This window comes from Drosophila biarmipes, chromosome 4 (assembly GCF_025231255.1).
Source record: "Drosophila biarmipes strain raj3 chromosome 4, RU_DBia_V1.1, whole genome shotgun sequence".
Taxonomy (NCBI): domain Eukaryota; kingdom Metazoa; phylum Arthropoda; class Insecta; order Diptera; family Drosophilidae; genus Drosophila; species Drosophila biarmipes.
The window spans coordinates 282,059-302,115 of NC_066614.1; the positions used below are offsets into that span (position 1 = coordinate 282,059).

Sequence of the window (20,057 nt, forward strand, 5' to 3'; positions counted from 1 at the left end):
AGCGTCCTGGCCTGATCCATCAAGCTTTGAACCACCACACCGCTGCAACTCACCGCCCGATAAGCCCGGCACGTACCTCGAAGTTCCGACTCCCCTCTGTCCCTTGAAGTCAAGTTTAATTTAAGCCCTGAAAATTTGATATATTAATTATTTTCATCACTAACCTAATTACTAAAAAATAATCGGCGTCAATTTCTGCGGATTAGGTACAGGAAAAGTGTGACAATAATAAAATAAAACGAAAGAACAAGAAAGGAAGTTTACTTCTACAAGCCGAAGTTTGTATACCCTTGCAGATATAAGAAATAATCATTAATAACATGTTAAATTTTTCAGAAATGTTGCTTCAGTGATATTAAAAACATATAATTATTTCATTATTTCTCGTTTCTTGGAGCTATATGTTAAGTCATCCGATTTTTATTACATTTAATTCGAAATTTCTAAAAATACAAATAATTATATTCCCAATAGTATAAGATATTATGTCAAAAACGCAGCTATATGATATAGTAGTCCGATTCCGATAAAATTAAATACAAAATTCAGAACTTATTAAAAAATATTATTACCAAGCTTAGAAGGTTATTTGTTAAACAAGAAAGAAAGTTAACTTCGGCAAGCCGAAGTTTGTCCGGTTTGTGAACTTTATAGTATGCGTGGCACCCTGCTGAAATAAACTTGCGTTGCGAAAGAGATCTTAGAATTTATATGGACATACGGACGGATGAACAGAAGGACATCACTAGGTGGACGGAAACGATTCCTTCTACCTGTTACTTTCCGACGAACCTAGTATAGCCTTTTACTCTTTTTTTATAAATATTTATCTTTTTTATTTTATAAATTTCTATTTGTGATATCTCATAGGACATATTCTGAATTTCGCAAGCTAGTTTATGTGTTACGAGCTTAACACCCATACGAGAAATACGTATAACGCTTTTGTAAAATCACGACTGATTTCGAAAGTATTCATGAGTGTCATGGGTACGTCACTCGTAAAAAGCTGACATTTTTATGGTGATTCAGCAGGCCTTTTGCGAATAAAATTTTTGAACTGAAAGGTATATTTTATAGGGTCAAAATAATGAATAATGGAAAAAAAATAAAAATGTTTTTTATTTAAAATCCCTAAGTATGTAAATTATTTAATTCGGGTACATTGTTGAGAACTTTCTTTCCACGAGTAACTCGGATAAGTGGATTCGGTGGGCCGAAGCGTTTCCAACCCTAAATAGAATATTATATCTTAATCAGTATCACTAGCCGATGTAGCTATGTCTGTCCACACGCCCACTCTAAAGACTGTCTACCCCCCAAATTTTCATGGACCGTAAAAACAAGAAAAATCGATTCCAGGTAACGATATTGAGGTGAAACGTCCCTTCGCTGCGCGTCTCCATCGCACTATTGGCTGAGTAACGAGTATTTAATAGTCTATGGCATCGATTTTAGCATTTTCTGTGGCTTTTTTCTTTTCGTAGTACCACTCTCTCAATTACCCACCAATAATTGAGACCAAAGTTAGTCAATAAACACATATATTTTAAAACATAAATAAAAAGTAACAAAGGCATTTACCGCTGAAAATAAATAAGTAAGTATATATGTACAAATATATCCTATATCTATATTGATAAGTATGCCACTTGACGTCTAGCTGATAAAACCGGGCCAAAGCACAAAGCTTGGCTCTGATTTTTATTATTGAAGTAACAACTTTCAAAGCCGTATTCAAACCAGCACAAAAGCTTTGACTCAGGTAACCGCTTTATATATGTATAAACTTTCCATAAGTATAGGTGTGTCTTGTCAGTGGTTTTCATTTATTGTTAACTTTCGCTACATGCAGACTGGTTGTGTTCAATTGTAGTAGTTAAAACTTGTGACCAAATTCTTTTTAGTTTTAATCATAATTTAAAAAGGACTGCCGCTTTTCTGGATCTGTAAAATGGGTTTCCATTTTCATTTTGATATTTTGCTCCTCATTTTACTCTTAACTCTAATAGCTCCTTTTTGTATTGCGGCTGAACAAAAAGTGTTGAAAGATGAAACTGCCAATGTTGGTGAAATACGAATTTTTAAACGCCTTATTCCTGCTGATGTTCTGAGAGGTACGTAGTAAACAAATTATTTTGCTACTTACACACGATAGATGTATTGAATAATTTCAATAGTATTCTACAGGTAAAAATGTTATTTGAATTAAGCGAACAAGATTTTACATTGAAAAATGTACATGTGTAATAAAATATTTCATATTGCCTATTAATCCCTTTCTGACACACATAAATGCATAATGCAAAAATCCATCCGTCCCATCTATTCGATGAGTCATCCTTAAACAGCTTATCAAGGCTTAATTATGAATGATTTTTATAGAAAAATTGTAACGGAGATAGTGACTAAAAATAGTTAGCCTGTAACTTTAATTTTTTAGTTTACGATCTTTTTATTATTAAATCATTTCATTCATTTTAAAGTAAACTATTATGAGTTGAGTTTGTTAATTGGTTAAAAGCAACTTAGCCCTTCTTTATTTTTACTTTGTCCATTTTAGGTGCAGTTTATAACAACGTTTTTTTAAGCCTTGTACTTAAATCTTTTAACAGTTTGACTAGTTATCCTATTCTCTGTAGTGTGACAGATAGTATCAGAATTTATTGTTAATGCCCAAAGCAAGACAAATAGAAAACAAGGGAATTTGAGATATTCCAAAAAAGATCTTGTGGTATAATGAAGTTAAATTTAAAATAACAAAGTTGTTCATAATAACACAGAAACATCGACGACTTCTTCTCCACCTTACCAGCATCTTCCGGACGCATGCTATTTAACTGCGCATACCAATATGACAACAAGAGTAGGTTAGGGAAAGGGGTTGTTCCGCTGATGCTGTAGGAAGTCCGGTCAGCATACTTTACATGACCATGCTGACAATAAACAATGAAAATGCTCCAAGAAGAATGAAGTTAGCTCCCGGTATAGTGTGACCCCTAGACCAGAAAAAAGACTTAACCATTTTATAGGATTCTTTTTCGTAATGTTTTAAGAAAATTTTGTATAGCATCTCCGTGTTTTGTCGGAAGTATATATATTCTTGATAAAGATTACTAGCCGAGTAGAACTAGCCATGTTTGTATAGTTTCCAAGACGTCTGCGTTCTGCTAGATTTTTTTTATAGCTGTGTTGGCTAGTGATCCTGATAAAGAATACTTTTTCTACGAGTAACGAGTGTAAAAATTATAAAAACCCAACCACCCAAGAAAATATCTGCCTTCGCCACTCTTTTTAATATCCTTGTGACAGTTCAAAAAATATAAGAACATTAAAAAAGTCACAAAACTTTTTTTTTAGATTTTCCGGCGATGTGCTTTGCTTCCACTCGATGCGCTACTGTTGAACCAGGGAAGACTTGGGACTTAACTCCGTTCTGCGGTCGTTCTACTTGCGTGCAAAATGAGGAAAATGAAACAAAGTAAAGTATTAACAAAATTTATATTTTGTTACTGTAACGATTATAAATTAATTTCAATAGAAAATAATATTACATTTGTTCTTAGGCTTTTGGAACTAGTAGAAGACTGTGGCCCATTGCCACTGGCAAACGACAAATGTAAGTTGGACACTGAGAAGACAAATAAAACGGCTTCGTTTCCTTACTGCTGCCCCATCTTCACATGTGAGCCTGGCGTTGCATTGGAATATCCTGAGGTTGGAAAGGAAAATGACAAAAAGAATGTTGAGTGACTTACGAAAATAAGGCTGGGCTAATTGAACATAAATGTATCAAAATACTATAAGTACATGTTTTGCTTTAGTCAAAAAAAAACAACCTAATAAAAACTATATTCTTGCACTCCTAAAAAATCTCGAATAGTTACCATAATTAAAAACATGCCATAACGCTATAGTCGAGTGCCTCGACTATCAAATACCTGTTACAGGGGTGCAAAAGGGTAATGGATATATAAGCAGCAAAGCTATATTTTAGGGCGCCACCTACCGGTTATTTCTGTAGATGTTATGGGCGGCAGACCGATTTAAGCGTGTAAACCGTTTGTGGGCGTAGAGAGGGCGTTTTTTTTTTAGGTCAGTCGATAGGTATTGATGATACAAACACATTTCAGTTAAAACTTTGTTTCAAAACTGTAGGCGCTACAGATTTTCGCTGAAACAAACTTGCGCTGCGCAGGAAGCCCAACTATTGGGAATATTTTAATGTCTCAGAATTGCGAATAGAATTAAAAAAAAATTCTGTATCGAAGTCATATGTATCTGGTATGGCTGCTTAGTACTAGAGCTGTAAAAAGTGCCCCTACTCGATGTTTTCGATAGTGATAGTCCAAACCATCGATATTTTCGATAGTTCAATCGAATTATTATTTAATTTTTATACCCTTGCAGAGGGTATAATGATTTCAGTCGGAAGTTTGCAACGCAGTAAAGTTAATATATTCTTGATCAGCGTCACAAGACGAGTCGATCTAGCCATGTCCCCCTGTCCGTCCGTTTCTACGCAAACTTGTCTCTCAGTTTTAAAGCTATCGGGCTGAAACTTTTCCAAAAGTCTTCTTTCTATTGCAGGTAATATATAAGTCGGAACCAGCCGGATCGGACAACTTTATCTTATAACTCCCATAGGAACTAACGGGGTAAAAATTTAAAAAAAATGATCTTTCGTGTTTTTTAACATATTCCTTTCTAACCTTGGATAAACATTTTTAAATTAGTTCTGAATTTCGTATCAAATTTTATTAAAATCGGCCGACTATATCATATAGCTCCCATAGCAACAATCGGAAAATTAGTGGTAAAATAATATTCAAAAATTATATCTTCGGTGTTTTTTAACTTATAACCTCCTACGCTTGGAAATAACATTTTTTATTTGGTTTTGAATTACGAATTACATTTTATCAAAATCGGACGACTATATCATATAGCTGCCATAGGAACGATGGTAAAATTAGTAGAAAAAACATGAAATAAAAAAATTATATCTTTGGTGTTTTTAACATATAACTTGAAAGCTTAAAAATAACATTTTTTAATTAGTTCTGAATTTAAATTTAAATTTTATTAAAATCGGAAGACCATATCATATAGCTGTCATAGGAACGATCGGAAAATTGGTGGGAAATAATGTGAAACATATTATAGCCCTGGGGCTTTTTGACATATTATTTTATAATATTGAGAATATACATTTTGATACTTTTAAGAATTTCGAATTCATTTTAATAAAATTATTAATTATTTTTATAGCTGCAAGGGTATACAAACTTCGGCTTGCCGAAGTTAGCTTCCTTTCTTGTTCATTTTGTATTTTAAGCGTATTTATTTTCAATTGTTTTAATTGCGAGGTATGAATACAGCTGCGACAAAAACAATACAATTTATTAAACTATTAAACACACATAAAAACAAATAGGTTAAAAATTTAAAAGATTTTGACTATAATACTAACTTATATACTTTTTTTATTCATAAGTTAGAAAACCTAAAAATTCTCCTATGCTTTAAACATCTGCTCCAACTTCGGAGTATTTAACAGAACTGAGCTGATTTCATTTTTCAGTTGCAAAAATCTTTTCAGCATATTGAACGCGCTATTCCAGTGGGTTGGCACTTCTTGAATTAGGCTATATGGATTATCGCCTTGAGCCTTCTTTAATTTGGCATAAGCAGTGGCGCTACTTTTAAAATACGTCACAATTGCTTTGCACTTACCAAGTGCCGACTTGACAAGCGATGAGGACAAAACATCTTTTACAAGATTTAGGGTATGAGCGAAACATCCCAAATGACGCTTCTTAAGAAGTTTGCACGCATTTAACATCGTAGCTGCGTTGTCCGTGACTATATCAACCACTTTGTTTTAAATATGCCATTCATTCAACGCGAGTTCCAAAGTGTGTGCAATATTTTGCCCGGTTATGTTCATTGACAAGAGGCATGATTGACAAAACCACCGACTTCAGCTCAAAATCACTAATGAAGTGGCAGGTTATTGTCAAATAATTAGTGTTCGCTTTTGATGTCCATCCGTCAGTCGTGATTGCACAATATTCTATCTTGCATAAGATGTCTTGAAGTTTTGCGATCTTACTTAAATGCATGTTTTTTAGATAGATATCGTGAAAATGGTACCGACTTGGTACTTTGTATTTGGGATCAACAATTTTGAGGAGATTGACAAAACCCTCGTTTTCAACAATTGAAATGGGCTGAACGGCCGTGGCGATCATTTTTGCCACTGCCATATCGATGCTATGTTTACGTTTACGTCTTGGCGCTCTCAAAGTACGCAGTTATTTTAGGTACGGGAATTTCTGAAAATTTGTGCTCCGGGTGCTTCCTCGTCAGATAGACTATCAAATTAGACGTATTTCCGCTGGTACGATACGACTTTGAACATATATTGCACCTAGCAGTCCCATCTGTATCACGTGTGAAGAACGTCCACACCTCGGACACCTCCTTGGCTTAGTCGTTGTACTGACGTCGTTGTTGTTGTCATCTATTAAACAAAACACACAAGAAATACTTACATATACGTACACTAATTAATTATATTGATTTACCTGCTTTTTTTTGCCAAAAACTTGTCAATTTTTCACTTTTCATCAATTTTTTGTTTTTTCTGGAACGACGCTTCTGCAACTCTGCAAAAAATCGAGGTAGAGCGCATCCCAGCCACTATCGATAATATCGATAGTACTATCGATGCTTTTACAGCTCTACCGAGTACTTGTCTCCAAACTTTTTGACCAAAGAAAAGACTCAATAATATTTGGAAGGATTAGAGAAATAAATCTTTTGTTGCAATTACTAATTACCTTACCATTATCTCCCCTAAAAATACAACACAAATTGGGTGGTATCCTCTAACCAATTTATTTGTTATTATCTGTGAAGAAAATGGCCGCTTTCAACAGAACAACACAATAAGTTTTTACTGTCGGAACAGTTATCAGTCATCAAGTTTGTTTTTCTTAGCGCTGATGATACATAATGATGACTACAATGTAAAATATTACACCTGGTAAATTCCACTATGCTAGTCAAGTGTTTTATATTTTGGTCCTAGAGTAAATTACCCTTTACTCGTTGTGCAGATTAATTATTCTATTGAAAGGTTAGTTCTTTAAGCCAAAAATGTATGATATTGTAGAGGAGGAACATTTTCTCTGCCATTTTTAATCTAAGGGTGAGAAAAAATTATATTTTTAAATAATAAATATTTCTATTAATTATTTACAAACTATAAACATATTTTTATTATAATTATAAAATAAATTAATAAAATTAAATTATTTTCAGTTGGTAATTACAGTCGAATAAAACTTCAATAAAATGCGCTTTTTTATTTATTTATGTAATTGTGCTAAATAAAGAAAATTTAAAAACACTGAACAGGCACATTCTATTAGTAAAGCTACAGTTTTTTCTTATGAGATTTATTAAGTTTCCGGCGTTTCAAAATCATATCATAAAGAGCTTCTAGGCCTTCTTGAAGTCCCTCGCCAGTTATCGCACAGGTCGGTTGTATATACCACCCCCTAAAGTGCATCGAGTTGGAAAAGGTCCTGTTATGTTTTTTGTTATGAAAACAGTTTTTACCATCACGCGAATTTTTTTGGTCCTTCACATCAGAACCTTTGCCAGAATGCGGATATATGAATGTAGACAACGCCTCTCCACTTAACGTAGTCCTTTGTTCGTCACTTTCAGGAGCAGGTTTAATGTGAATCATTGATGAATGCAGGTGATTTGATCTTTGCTCTGTTAACGAGGTTTCTGTAATACTTTGGTTTGACTTGCTACATCCGATTAAATTGATGGTGGAAGAAGAGTCGGAACAAGTTAGCATCGATATGTTCGGCACTGGGTTATAAAGCTCGTTCAGTCCTAAAAGTTTTTCCAGCTCCATTGCACCACACGCGTTTGGAAGATCTTGCTTATTTGCTAATATCAGCACTGGAACACCCTTTGAAAAACATAAAAAATAAAGCATTTCGTTTTGTTATAGTTTTTATTTTATATTAACTTCGTTTTAGTGGTTTACTTTCTTTATATGTATGTACATAAAAGACTGAACCGCCCACTCAATTTAGCCGTATGTTTATGAATATCACTATGGACGGCAGTCCACGTAGTGACGACGCGCACCTTTGGGGAAGAAATAAAAATTTAGAGTAATCCGATTGTTTCGAGTCATACCTAAATCGGAATGTATTGCAAAAGCTAAAAGAATTGCATACCAAGACTTTTAAAAAATTTTATTGGTTTCGACAAAAGTGGTAAAAGGTTAAACTTGAAATTTGGTCTTTTGGGGCTGGTGGGGACAATTACCCCCGGCTATCCACCTAGTTGTTTTCTCAATTAAAATACGCGCCGAATGACACCTCAAAAGCGGGTGCTTTGTCAAAAGTAATACGCAAAATAAGATTTTCGCGGTCCTCTGAAAATTAAAATTTTATTTTACTTGTCAGTTTGTCCCAAAAGGTTATTTTAGAGTTTTGAAAATTCTAGACGATGTTAAACAGCTCAATATATATATATATATATATATTTATATATATATATATATATACGTTCTTAGAAAGGTATTTCGAAATACTATGTACGCCTTTTAAACACGATTTGTCCTAATACCACCGTTTAAAATTATGGTTCAACGCTTTTTTTTATATATATATTTTTTTGTCTTTTTTCTGATTTCTCAAAACGGCTCTAACGATTTCACCTTTAATTTTGAAGTGCAGAGCCCTTGAGATTCCTCAACTTATGACATACGACACGTTCTTGTATAAAAAACCATTTCTAAATAATTAACAACGAAAATATTAACATTTACCAGTTCAGATCATCTGACACTTACACCCTACTTGAAGAAACTAAAAATTTTAGATCATCTTAAATAGCTTAATAGAAGAAACTTTACTTCTAGCACTTTGGGGAAAACTTCATAGTTTGGCGTGAAAACAGGTATAAAAAGCTACATTTTGTACACCAGTAACAACGAACTGTTACAGCTACATGTGTTTAGAAAGGTATTTTGAAATGTGAATGCCTTTTTAACATGATTTGTTTAAATATAAAACAAAAAGTTCTGAAATCAAACAGGAATAATGAAGTAAATATAGTGACGATCGCACTTTCGAACAAACAAAAGCTCTGATATAATTTTCTGTGACGAATACACGATCTACTAAATATATATATATACATCTATCATCAAAGTCACCAAATGCATTGATAGACACTATTTATATTCCTTTAATTAGATTTTTATAAATGCAAACATTGCCGAGATTTATTGACGCTTCCCAATTTATAACAAACTGTTCCAAAAACGATTTTTTATTAATCTAGACACCAAACGCTTTTATTAACCGATAATCTCTTTTGCAAAAACAAAGACTAATCTTTTAACTTATTACAGAGCAATCAAAAATATTTTAAATGGATACGTTTTTTAAAAGACGTTTTCATAAAAAATTTGATTGGTAAATCTGTGTTTCAGTTATATCGCAAATTGCACCCAAACCAATTTAGGTGAAATTTAGAAAATATATATCTTCAACAATTATAATGTAACCGTTTAATTTCGCCCATTATATTAAAAACAGCATTAAGTATTTTGTGTAATTTTTTAACACTTTGGTGACTATGAGGCGTCTGTCTGTCCGACCACTAATCCAAACGTGCCCAGTTTAAAGTTAATGTTCATGGCATCCAAACTTGCGCTGCGAAAGAAGCTGTTATATAATAAGGCATAAATAATAATTTAATGAATTAAAAATGCCTTCGTAGGAAAAAAACTTTTTGTGCTTGCTTATGTCAACCCTTTTTATTTCCAAATATTTCCATCTCTATCTCCGCCTTGCAGCTCCCTCTGCTTCCTGAAAGAGATTATAGGATGCACATTTTTTGAAAACCTTTTTATAAAATAATTAAGGTTGTCGTGTACTTAACCAAATACCGAGAAACTAAATTCGGCTTTGTTCTCATTGAGAGCATTGTAGGTCAAGAGCTTTCCGATTTTTAGAAAACTAAAAACTAATTACATTTTAATTTATTAAAGTACATGTAAAGGAAAAAACGGGATTTATATTATTTTTAATCTTATTATGCGTTTGTTATGATGACAGCTATAACACAATGTCGTCCGATTTTTGAAAATTTGTTTTCGAAATTCTGAAATATTATAATATTGATATTTTCAAGAGTAAATCTATGTTATAAAACGTCAAAGTAATAACCGTTATATTTGCTTTTCAGCAAACACATTGTTTATGTCTAACCAAAGTGGACCCTTCTGGGTACCGCCGTGGCTGGAACGCTTTTATGACAGGACGACCGTGTCGCGACAAGGATAACTGTTGTTATTACGGTGCCGTCAGGCGATATAAGAACTGTGCTGAGGATGAGCTACAGAGCTGAGGATGAGATACAGTAAGCTGCTAGTAGAGAAAGTGCCTAGCCCTATTTCCAGAGGTAGGAAGATTTGGCTCAAAACCTATGTTTTTTTTTAATTTAACTTGTTTTTATTTTTAAGAAATTAAATAATAGGTGTCGTCAAAAAAAGGTATTTTGAAAGAAGAGGTTTTAAAGTATTAATCAAGCATACGCTGTTTTTTCCAATTTTAAAAAATTATAACTATTCCAAAAAAGAAAGTAATCTTCAGCAATCCGAAGTTTGTATACCCTAGCAGTTATGATTAATGAAAGTAACACCATATTACGTTTTAAAGTATTGTTGTCAGCTTCAGTAATATAAAAAAAAAAAATTTATTAATTATTTCATTGTTTGTCTGATCGTTTCTTTGACAGCTACACGTTGGAGTGGTCCTATTTGTAACAAATTAAATTCTAAATTCTTAAAAATACAAAAAATGATATTCCCAATAGTATAGGATAATATGTCGAGAACACCGAAGCTTTAATTCATTTTATGTTATTTTCCCACAGATTTTCTGATCGTCTCTGTGGCAACTATATGATATAGTCGTCCGATTTTGATAAAATAAAATTCGACATTCAGAACTAATTAAAAAATGTTATTTCCAAGCCTATGGGGTTACATGTTAAATAACACAAAAGTTATAATTTTTTAAAATTGTTTTTTTCCGATTATTCTTATGTATTATATACTACTTGCAAAAGAAGTAAAGTTTCAGCCCAATAGCTTTAAAACTTAGAGATTAGTTTGCGTAGAAACGGCATACAGGCGGACGGCAGACATGTCTAAATCGACTCGTCTAGTGATGCTAATCAAGGATATATATACTTTATTTATTTAGTCCCTCAAATTTAAAGTTATTGGAATAAAACTTTGCCGTTTACTAGACCTGTTTTTTGTAACTATTTCGGACTGCGTGTTTGTGTCGAAAGAAGCACCTCTTACTCAACCCAAAGGTCCATATCATCCTGCACTCGAGATCCAGAAATAAGAATGATGCAAAAAATATTTTCTATAGTAAGTTCGTTCTCCAATTCTTCTGTTCCCTTTTACTATCTGTCAGTCTCAAATAATAAATAAAGAGTTTACACTCATTGAAAGGGATACTGGTTCTCAATCTTGTGCTCGGTCTAGTTTTGCCGTGCATAACTCTTTGTTATACAAAATTTAAATCGTTTTAAAGTTAAATTCTTTCGGTTTGTTCTAACTAATTTATCATAGCCTTATTCTCAAGCCCCTTAAATTATTTACCTTATCTTAAGAATCTTCACAATTTCCCAATATGTGGAAGAAATCGTTTATAATTCCTCTACACAAAAAGGGTAGCAATGTGGAAGCAAACAATTATAGAGGTAACTCTAAATTATAAATAAAATTTCTATATACAACATTTAACAATGTACACATTTCAGCACTCAAAAAAGTGTCAAAAAATATCTGATACGAAGAACATCTAATTCACACAATTTTAGTGTCATTTTCATATTTTTTCCAAAATATCTTTTTGACCCTTTTGGTGACAAAAAAAAACCACGTATTGGCATTTTTAGTAAGAATATGTGGTCATATGGACACTATTTAGCAGTAATTTAAAACGGATTCGGGGTATAAGAAGGTCGTTTTTTGGGTCAAATTGATAGGACTTTAGTATCAACATGACACGAATATATTTTTAATCTTACGACCAAAAATGAAAAAAACACATTTGTTTTCAATTTTTATTTGATAAAAGGATCTTTATTAAATTAAAGTAATAATATTTGCTCTAAGCTTAGACAATCCTTGGAGTCTGAAAGAAAGACGTCTTAGTACTATTTTTTTTAATATTATTATATAATTTGTAATATCTACTTACTCAAATCCGCATTTTCGTCCAAATCCGTTGTGTCCACAAACAAAAAACTTGAATAAAAAAAATGAATTACAAAATAACAAGCGATGTCATCGTCAGTGCTTACATATTATATACATTTATATGTGCAGTGTATACAAGGGTGGTCAAAAGTATTTTCACTGGTGTCGCGTGGCTAGAACAACGGCCACGATCGACCTACTGGTAACCATATTCCGGTAGCTGGCAAAGTGCAACAGCCACCCGTTGACTCCAAAGATATTGGATACCGAGATATAGTAACCCTAGGTGGGAACACCTACTTTATCCGCTCCAAACTGGCAGCTAAGTAAAAGCTGTACTAGGGTATAAAAGACAATTAGAAAATGGGAGAGAACCCATTCTGGGGTCTTGCTGACGGAAGCCGCCGGCTCCAAGGAAAGGCGACCTTTCCAGGGCAGTCGTCCCCGGAGTCCTATCCTCCAGGATCAGCCACCAGGGTCCAGCAGCCCTTAAGGAGGATACCTATAGCTCAAAAGATTTTCATGTGTCGGACCACCGCCCCCATTATAATCAAAAAAGGAGCCAATATCAACCGCAAGGACGACATTCGACATACTGGGATGCTTGTAGCCGCAGTACTCGAAATTCTCATACGATCAGAGGCTTAGTGACCGACAGCATATGTCGAAAAAGTGGTGGGCAAAGCAAATAAAATAAAAAAACATGGGAAGCATTCAAAAATGCATTGAAATACATTTAAATCAAGTGAATCGGTAGTGCTGATCCTGATAAACAATTAGCGAAAACGAGTCTCACTACCAGCGTTACGGACGACGCGTGCCTCAGGCATATATATATTTTTTGTGTTTAAGTGAATTGGTATTCTTAACAGCAGCAGTCTTTTTCTTTTTTTTATTCGTGCAGTCTAAAAAGTTTTTTTTTATAGGCTGTTATTAATATGTGTGGACTAACGACTGACGACCTTTACGCTCTAATATTATTTTTTTAGGCACTTTAAATATTTATTTTTGTTATGTTGGAGAGGAGAGAGGCTTACCAAGATCCCACGACCCGAATACGACGTAGCTTATGCCTGCAAAAATGGTGCCTGAACATCGGACGCCTCTCCCTCGGCCCAAGTCCTTTTCAGGACTCAGGCACTAATATGCCTACATAAGAAAATATACTCGAAACTTGAACATGATTCGTTTAACATTTGGTATCAATTGAATTAATTTAAATGCCGTTTGAATGATACTATTCTTTTCTTAACTCATTTGATATTTATTGAAAAGAGCGAATTTTTGTGAAAATCTACTTTTTAAACTTTTTTCCTTGTCTTGAAAACTAAAATTTTTAGATGAAAAAAGTTTCTTAAAAAACAATAATAATAAAACTTGAAAAAGGATTTAAAAAAAAAATGTTGATTATATTTGTTTTGATTTTTTGAAAATGTTTACAAATACGTATTTTTCCGACATTGTTACCTTCAAAAAATCATAAAAAATATAAGAAAAATGATCTTTGAAAATATTTTTTTGCAAATAAAAAATACTTTTGACCACCCCTGTATGTAAGACCGCAGTAACACAAGATACACATTCCTGCGTAAATGTAACCACCAACTGCATTCTAAATATATATACAAATGTATGTACGTGCGGTTTTTGAGAATTGCATTAAAACACAAATATATTGATTCCTATAAGATTAGAATAATTATATGAAAACTACTCACCTGATTTTAAACACACTCATACTGAATCTTTTAATAATATTTACAATCTTCTTGTTTTCACATCCCGCAAAATTGATCCTATGTGTATGTATTGTCATTATCATGCTCACTTATTAAATTGGCACTCAAAATTTTTTTTCATTTCATTTATTTTATTGAAGTCATCAAATATCTGCCAACATAAACAAAGTACCCGTCTCACATTAAGTGGGCGGGGGTATAGACAGGTGGGTTGGGATGTTTTTTACATTCAGATATACAGAGCATTCAGTGAATATTAAATAGTACATTTCATTATACTACAAATGGATCATGTAAATAAAAATTCGTTTCACAAATATTTAAGGTGATACGTCGAAAGTGACTTACAGAAATGGACAACTGTATTTGACCGAGAAGGTAGCTTGAATTTACAAGATCAGTGATTAGTTTCTAAAGGAACATTACGCCGTGGAAGGTCCGACGATCCTTGAGGGAGGGCAGGTTCAGAAGCCGCAGTCTGTCCGCGTAAGATGGTAGGTTACGTTGGGTTTCCCAGTTTTAACCACGTAGTGCAAACAAAAGGAACTGTTTCTATACCGATGCGACAAGGTTCTGATACTTTGCATATTGAGGTGACCAAACACACGACATGGATATGGACAATGTTAGAGGTTGAGCTTTTAAAAGCTACTCTCTGAGTCCGGTTCGATAAATATGTCAAAATCCACTTAATCAACGTGATTAGAAAAGTATAAGATTAAGTTTTTCAATAATAACCGATAGTTCACGGAGTCGCAAGCCTTACTGAAGTCTGTAAAAATTACATCAGTTGGATAATTGTTTTTAAAAGAGTTTCTGATGATTGAAGTAAATTCCAAGAGATTCGTAGACGTTGAACTCAGTTTCAAAAAGCCATGCTGAGACGGGGACATAACTGAACTGCACTGGTTCTGTAGCTGAGTGTTAAACGTGATGACCCAAGTGTTGGATCATAAGGGGAGCCAAGAGCAGCAGCGCACGACGTAGAATTGGCAGCAACAGTTCCAAAGTAGCATCGGCACTGAGCCCGCCAGCTGCCTCTGACCGCAGAATTCTACCTTTAAAATTAGATTCAGCCTTTACAAACCAATCAGATAGATCCTAAAATCCTAATCCTAAATATTTGTCATAAATCCAGCAACAAATTGTGGGCTGTGATTTTGCCATTTAAAAGGCTTGCTTTGATGCAGCAGGCAGTATGTAGTATGTTGTTGTTATAAGCGTCAGTTATATACGCGTAGATAAACAGAGTAGATGTAGAAAACGCAGCGTGCAGTTTGGTCAGCGATAAGCTTTTCGTACGTGCGAATGTTTGCAGTAAAAAAGATAATACCGCAGTTACGACCAACAACAACACACTAGAGAGGCTTGCGGTAAACTCAAGAATAGAGTAGAACGACAAAGCGAAAACACAATCACATTTGATTGTAGTCTTTTAATTACGTATAAAGTCACTTTCTTTCGCTTTATAACTTTTCGTTAGGGGTGTATGCCTGCTTCAGCCGAAGCATTGACCAAAGATTTGCAAGACTCAGACAGATGTATGAGATCGTCGATAATAAACTAACAAAACAAGAAAGGAAGTTAACTTCAGCAAGCCGAAGTTTGTATACCCTTGCCGAAGTTTGTAAATTCAGAACTAATTAAAAAATGTTATTTCCAAGCTAAGAAGGTTATTTGTCAAAAAGCACTAAAGCTACAATTTGTTATATATTATTTTGCCACCATTTTTCCTATCGTTCCTATGACAGCTATATGATATAGTCTTCCGATTTTGACAAAATTTAATTCGAAATTCAGAACTAATTAAAAAATTTTATTTCCTAGCTTAGAAGATTAAATGTTAAAAAAACCGAAGATATAATATTTCATATTATTTTAACACTAATTTTCCAATTGTTACTAAGTTTTGATAAAATTGAATTCGAGATTCAGGACTAATTTAAAAATGTTATTTCTAATCTTAGAAGGTTGTATGTTAAAAAACCACGAAGATTTAATTTTTTCATTTTATTTTACCACTAATTTTCCGATCGTTCATATGGCGGCTATATGATATAGTCGTCCGATTTTTTATATAATTTAATTTAAAATTCAGAACTATTTAAAAAATGTTAATTCCTAGCTTAGAAGTTTATATGTTAAAAAACACCAAAGATATAATTTTTTTAATTTTTTCCCCGATAGTTCATATGGAACCTGCAATAGAAAGAAGACTTTTGGGAAAGTTTCAGCCCGATATCTTCATAACTGAGAGACTACTTTGCGTAGTAACGGACAGACAGACGGACGGACAGACGGGCTAGATCGACTCGTCTAGTGACGCTGATCAAGAATATATATACTTTATGGGGTCGGAAACATTTCCTTCGTTGCAAACTTCCAATTGCATTTTTATACCGTCCGCAATGGTATAAAGTCATAGAAGAAATCACCCATGACTCAGGTGTCGCGATGACGAAATATTCTATACTTTCTTAGGTGACATATCAAAGGACATATTTTTAAATTTTTTGCCACGTGTGATAAGGAAGGGATAAGACATGCGTGGTAACATGGCTGTCATCGAAAAATTGTCATGAAATGTCACGAGCGAAAAACGGACATCCCATTTGCTGAACAAATGTACATGCAATTTAAAAAAAAAAAAATTTCTTGAAATTTTTCTGAAGTGAATTTTTCAAATTTCTAACTTATATATTAATTATTTTTATTAAAAAATGAATAGTCAATTTTTACAAGCCAGATGCACGCGTAGAACCCACGAAACTTCACATATGTACACACATACTACGCAAAAGACTTTTGAATCGATCGCGAGCAAACGGTCCGAGAATGAGCAGACCAAGTGAAAACAGAAAAACTGTTCTTCGGCTGAGCGCGAGCCAAATTTGTATACGAGCAATTCAATCGGTTACTCTTGGACTTTTTACTCAAAGCCTCAGTGACGAATTCTTATTTTGAGACCGCACGAATCGGTTAACATTTATTTGCGAGTTATGTTGAAAACTGAAACTGAAAAGATAGGTATTAATGTGTTTGTAACGCCTAACCCATTGACAAACACCTAACCTTTATGTAGAACGCCAATCGATAGGTCGCCGATGGGTTATCCTATCTCTACCCAGACTTCTTATAATATTTATCTGTATGCTTTACAACTACATATATACAGTCGCTCGCATCTTAAGAAATAGCGTTACCGACCTAATAAAGTATTCAGCAACATAAGCCGAGTCGATCTATCTATCTCTGTCCGTACGAACGCAAAGATATCGGAATCTATACATCTGTAAGTAAGATCGTTGGGATTTGCATGCAGATTCTTGAGGTTTTGGGACATCGCCAGTTTATTTCAGAATCCCACGCCCACTCTGACGCCCATAAACGACAACGCTGAAAACAAACGCTGCTTGCGAAAACACTTTTAGAGAATTACTAAAAGAGTCAATGCAATGGTCCAAATCGGACCATCCATTAAAAGTTTAAAAGCAAGTTCGCCGTCGTTGCGGGTGATCAATTATTGCATATATCCATCTCCCTCGCTCTACCTTGAGATGACTATGTACTATTTGATTACTAGGATGCCTCACGCATATTCTGGGTAATATTAAAAAGGTATATTTTATTCTAGTTTCCCGTTTTTTGATGTTTAACCTAGTCGGTTATGGACTTTGAATGTCAATAAGAGGTAAATCTTGTTCTAGACACTTTTATTTTTCATTTGATAACTTGGTATTTTAATTATTCCCTTTAAATACACTGCTAAACAGCGTCAAAGTTTAAAGAACGCTGTACATCATTTAAGCAGTGAGCTTCTGTTTTTACTTACCTGATTATCAGGACATTTAGCGGTACGCATCAACTCCATTTTTGCTTCTTCCATTCGTTCCGTATCGACCGAATCGATAACAAACAAAATTCCATCGGTGCAGCTAAAACCAATTTAAGGATACATATGTAACAAGATTTTGAATAATGTTTTTATAATACCGTGTATAGCTTCTCCAAAGAGGTCTTAGTTTTTCTTGACCTCCAACATCCCAAACAAGAAAATGAACTCCTTTAGCCTTACCAATAGTACCTTGAACCTAAGAAATATAAGATTTTTGTATATTTGTGTTTAGTCAACGATTTCATAGTCACAAACTTTTTCGCAATTAAAACCAATAGTCGGCACCGTGTTTAAATACTGATCGAACTTAAGTCTGTATAATGCAGTGGTTTTCCCCGCAGAGTCCAAGCCTAACATTACTACATGGAGGGTTGCCTTAAAAAAACAGTATTTGTTATATTATAGTTTGGAAACAGTAGTTAAAATACCTGAGAAGGCAATGCGTCTAAAAAATTTCCGTTTTTTACCAGAGGTTTTACCATGGTTGCCCCCATTCTGTAAGTAAATACAAGTTTTACATTACTTATGCTCAATAAGATGTTCTTGTAATTCGATAACATAAGAGATGGCGATGAAGTAACCGATAAAATAAATTAGGTCCCATTTACACTAGAAGATTGAATCTCTTTTTTTTTTTAGTTATTCTGTTTTGTGCTTTTGTGATTAGCGCGCCAAAAAAATAAGTTTCATTATCTTGTATTATTAAATCGTATTTCTATATGGTCTTTATGGATGCATGCACTCTGCTTTAGGAGCAGACAAGGGTCGGATGTTTAATATTCTTAAGTATTTTCAAAGAAATAAACAAAAACCACCCGAAGGCGATTCTAGTTAAGGCCTAGTATCCACATCGATGGAACTGGGAATAACTTATTAAAGAGAGTGAAAGGTAAATAAAAATTTACGTTTTCGATGGGTCCGTTCTAAAAAAAATTTGAGATGCGCAAGAACCAAGTCCCCAAAAAAAACTTTTGTAAGTTTCAAGATGTGAGCGTGACAGACACACAGACGCACATGTCTAGATCGACGAAATAATACTCCTTGAATGCGGACAGTCTCCCAGTGTGGGACCTGAACCACAAGAAGAAGGAAATTGCGCTTGTCATGGACAAAGTGACCATTTTGAGTTAGTAAATATTTGAAATAAATACAATACACAATGTATGAATGGATATAAGTTGAATGCTACGTTGATCAATCCCTAACGAGAATCAAGAGAAGGCAAGAAGGAATTGAACTGAAGAAAAAGCAAGCCGTGTAAACTTTGCTTCCCAATTTTATTTCCTGTCGGTCATGCTGTAACTTTTCAGCAAAACCACCAGTAATGCGCTTTCTGACGAACTCTACCTTAAATTACATAGGTAAGTTGTTGATGTAATATTGTATAATAATAGTAGCATAAAATGTTTGCTCCTATAGGAAGAAGCGAAAAAAGTTAAGAGAAAGCTGGATTGCCATGATGCTGTGTATTAGTTTTCTTAATGACATTAATGCAAAAAATTCCTTAACGGTCGGCCTTATTTCCTCCTCCCTAAAGAATCCAGTGCATCCTTCAGCTTCACATTGTCGGCCAAGTAGATGGTGGTGATAAAGTCCAGTGTTCCCCTAATGGAGAGCATGGCAGAGATCGTATTACTGGTATATTAGCAGGACGTGACCAACATTTTTTTGCCCAGAGCTTACATTATATGCATAAAAAGGACCGTCGTGATGTCCATGTCCAAGTATTTTTACTAGTATTTTCTTAGCACATATAAGTACCGACCTAAAAAACAAACCCGATGAAAAGCTTTAGCCGTCTATTTGCCTCTCGCTCACTACCATGGTTATGTTGCGGTTTTGATCGATGTGAATACTAGCTTTATGTTTCCATCCTTAGGCAGCGGCTACTTCGATCGTCGAAATTCACTAGGTAAATGCGGTATTTGTTTGGTATTACCTTAAACCCCCTTCCGACAGAGTCCATCCGTTTGATGAGGATCTAACTGTCTGTCTGGCTGTTTATTATTCTTTTTTTAATTAATTTACAAACTATAACATACGGAACATGTCTTCTATGCATTATATATATATATATATATATATATATATATAT

General features: G+C 34.1%; 2 protein-coding genes and 1 long non-coding RNA gene across 14 annotated transcripts in view; 2 read left to right on the top strand and 1 right to left on the bottom strand.

Moving 5' to 3' along the window:
* Window positions 1-18,521, bottom strand: part of LOC108024904 (ADP-ribosylation factor-like protein 4A) — a 57,020-nt gene extending 38,499 nt beyond the window's left edge. For 3 of the 12 annotated variants that reach the window (XM_050886902.1, XM_050886900.1, XM_050886898.1), the window contains exons 1-4: window positions 18,391-18,521; window positions 18,218-18,337; window positions 18,061-18,158; window positions 17,900-18,002 (exon numbers count right to left, since the gene is read on the bottom strand). In XM_050886902.1, the coding sequence (XP_050742859.1) occupies window positions 17,900-18,002; window positions 18,061-18,158; window positions 18,218-18,337; window positions 18,391-18,456 (387 nt within the window). In that variant the 5' untranslated portion in view covers window positions 18,457-18,521. Of the gene's footprint in view, window positions 1-6,879; window positions 7,211-7,363; window positions 7,997-9,601; window positions 9,759-9,834; window positions 12,264-12,329; window positions 12,377-14,061; window positions 15,126-17,899; window positions 18,003-18,060; window positions 18,159-18,217; window positions 18,338-18,390 lie in introns of those variants that run through there. The other 9 variants (XR_007763861.1, XM_017095072.3, XM_044091241.2 and 6 more) reach the window with 9 other exon arrangements.
* On the top strand, window positions 1,844-3,873 carry LOC108024905 (uncharacterized). Its single transcript, XM_017095076.3, has 3 exons — window positions 1,844-2,117; window positions 3,361-3,481; window positions 3,567-3,873. The coding sequence occupies exons 1-3, from the start codon at window positions 1,955-1,957 to the stop codon at window positions 3,751-3,753; spliced, it is 471 nt and encodes a 156-aa protein (XP_016950565.1). The 5' UTR covers window positions 1,844-1,954; the 3' UTR covers window positions 3,754-3,873.
* Window positions 18,522-18,755: 234 nt separating the features above from the next.
* LOC127010936 (uncharacterized) lies at window positions 18,756-19,689 on the top strand. Its single transcript, XR_007763868.1, has 2 exons — window positions 18,756-19,323; window positions 19,382-19,689. It is a non-coding gene; the product is annotated as an uncharacterized LOC127010936 (long non-coding RNA).
* The last annotated feature ends 368 nt before the right edge of the window (window positions 19,690-20,057 follow it).

Coding starts and splice junctions, on each gene's coding strand:
- LOC108024905 (XM_017095076.3), top strand. CDS start 1,955: ATGGGTTTCCATTTTCATTTTGATATTTTGCTCCTCATTTTACTCTTA. Junction 2,118..3,360: donor TCCTGCTGATGTTCTGAGAG/GTACGTAGTAAA, acceptor CTTTTTTTTTAG/ATTTTCCGGCGATGTGCTTT. Junction 3,482..3,566: donor AATGAGGAAAATGAAACAAA/GTAAAGTATTAA, acceptor ATTTGTTCTTAG/GCTTTTGGAACTAGTAGAAG.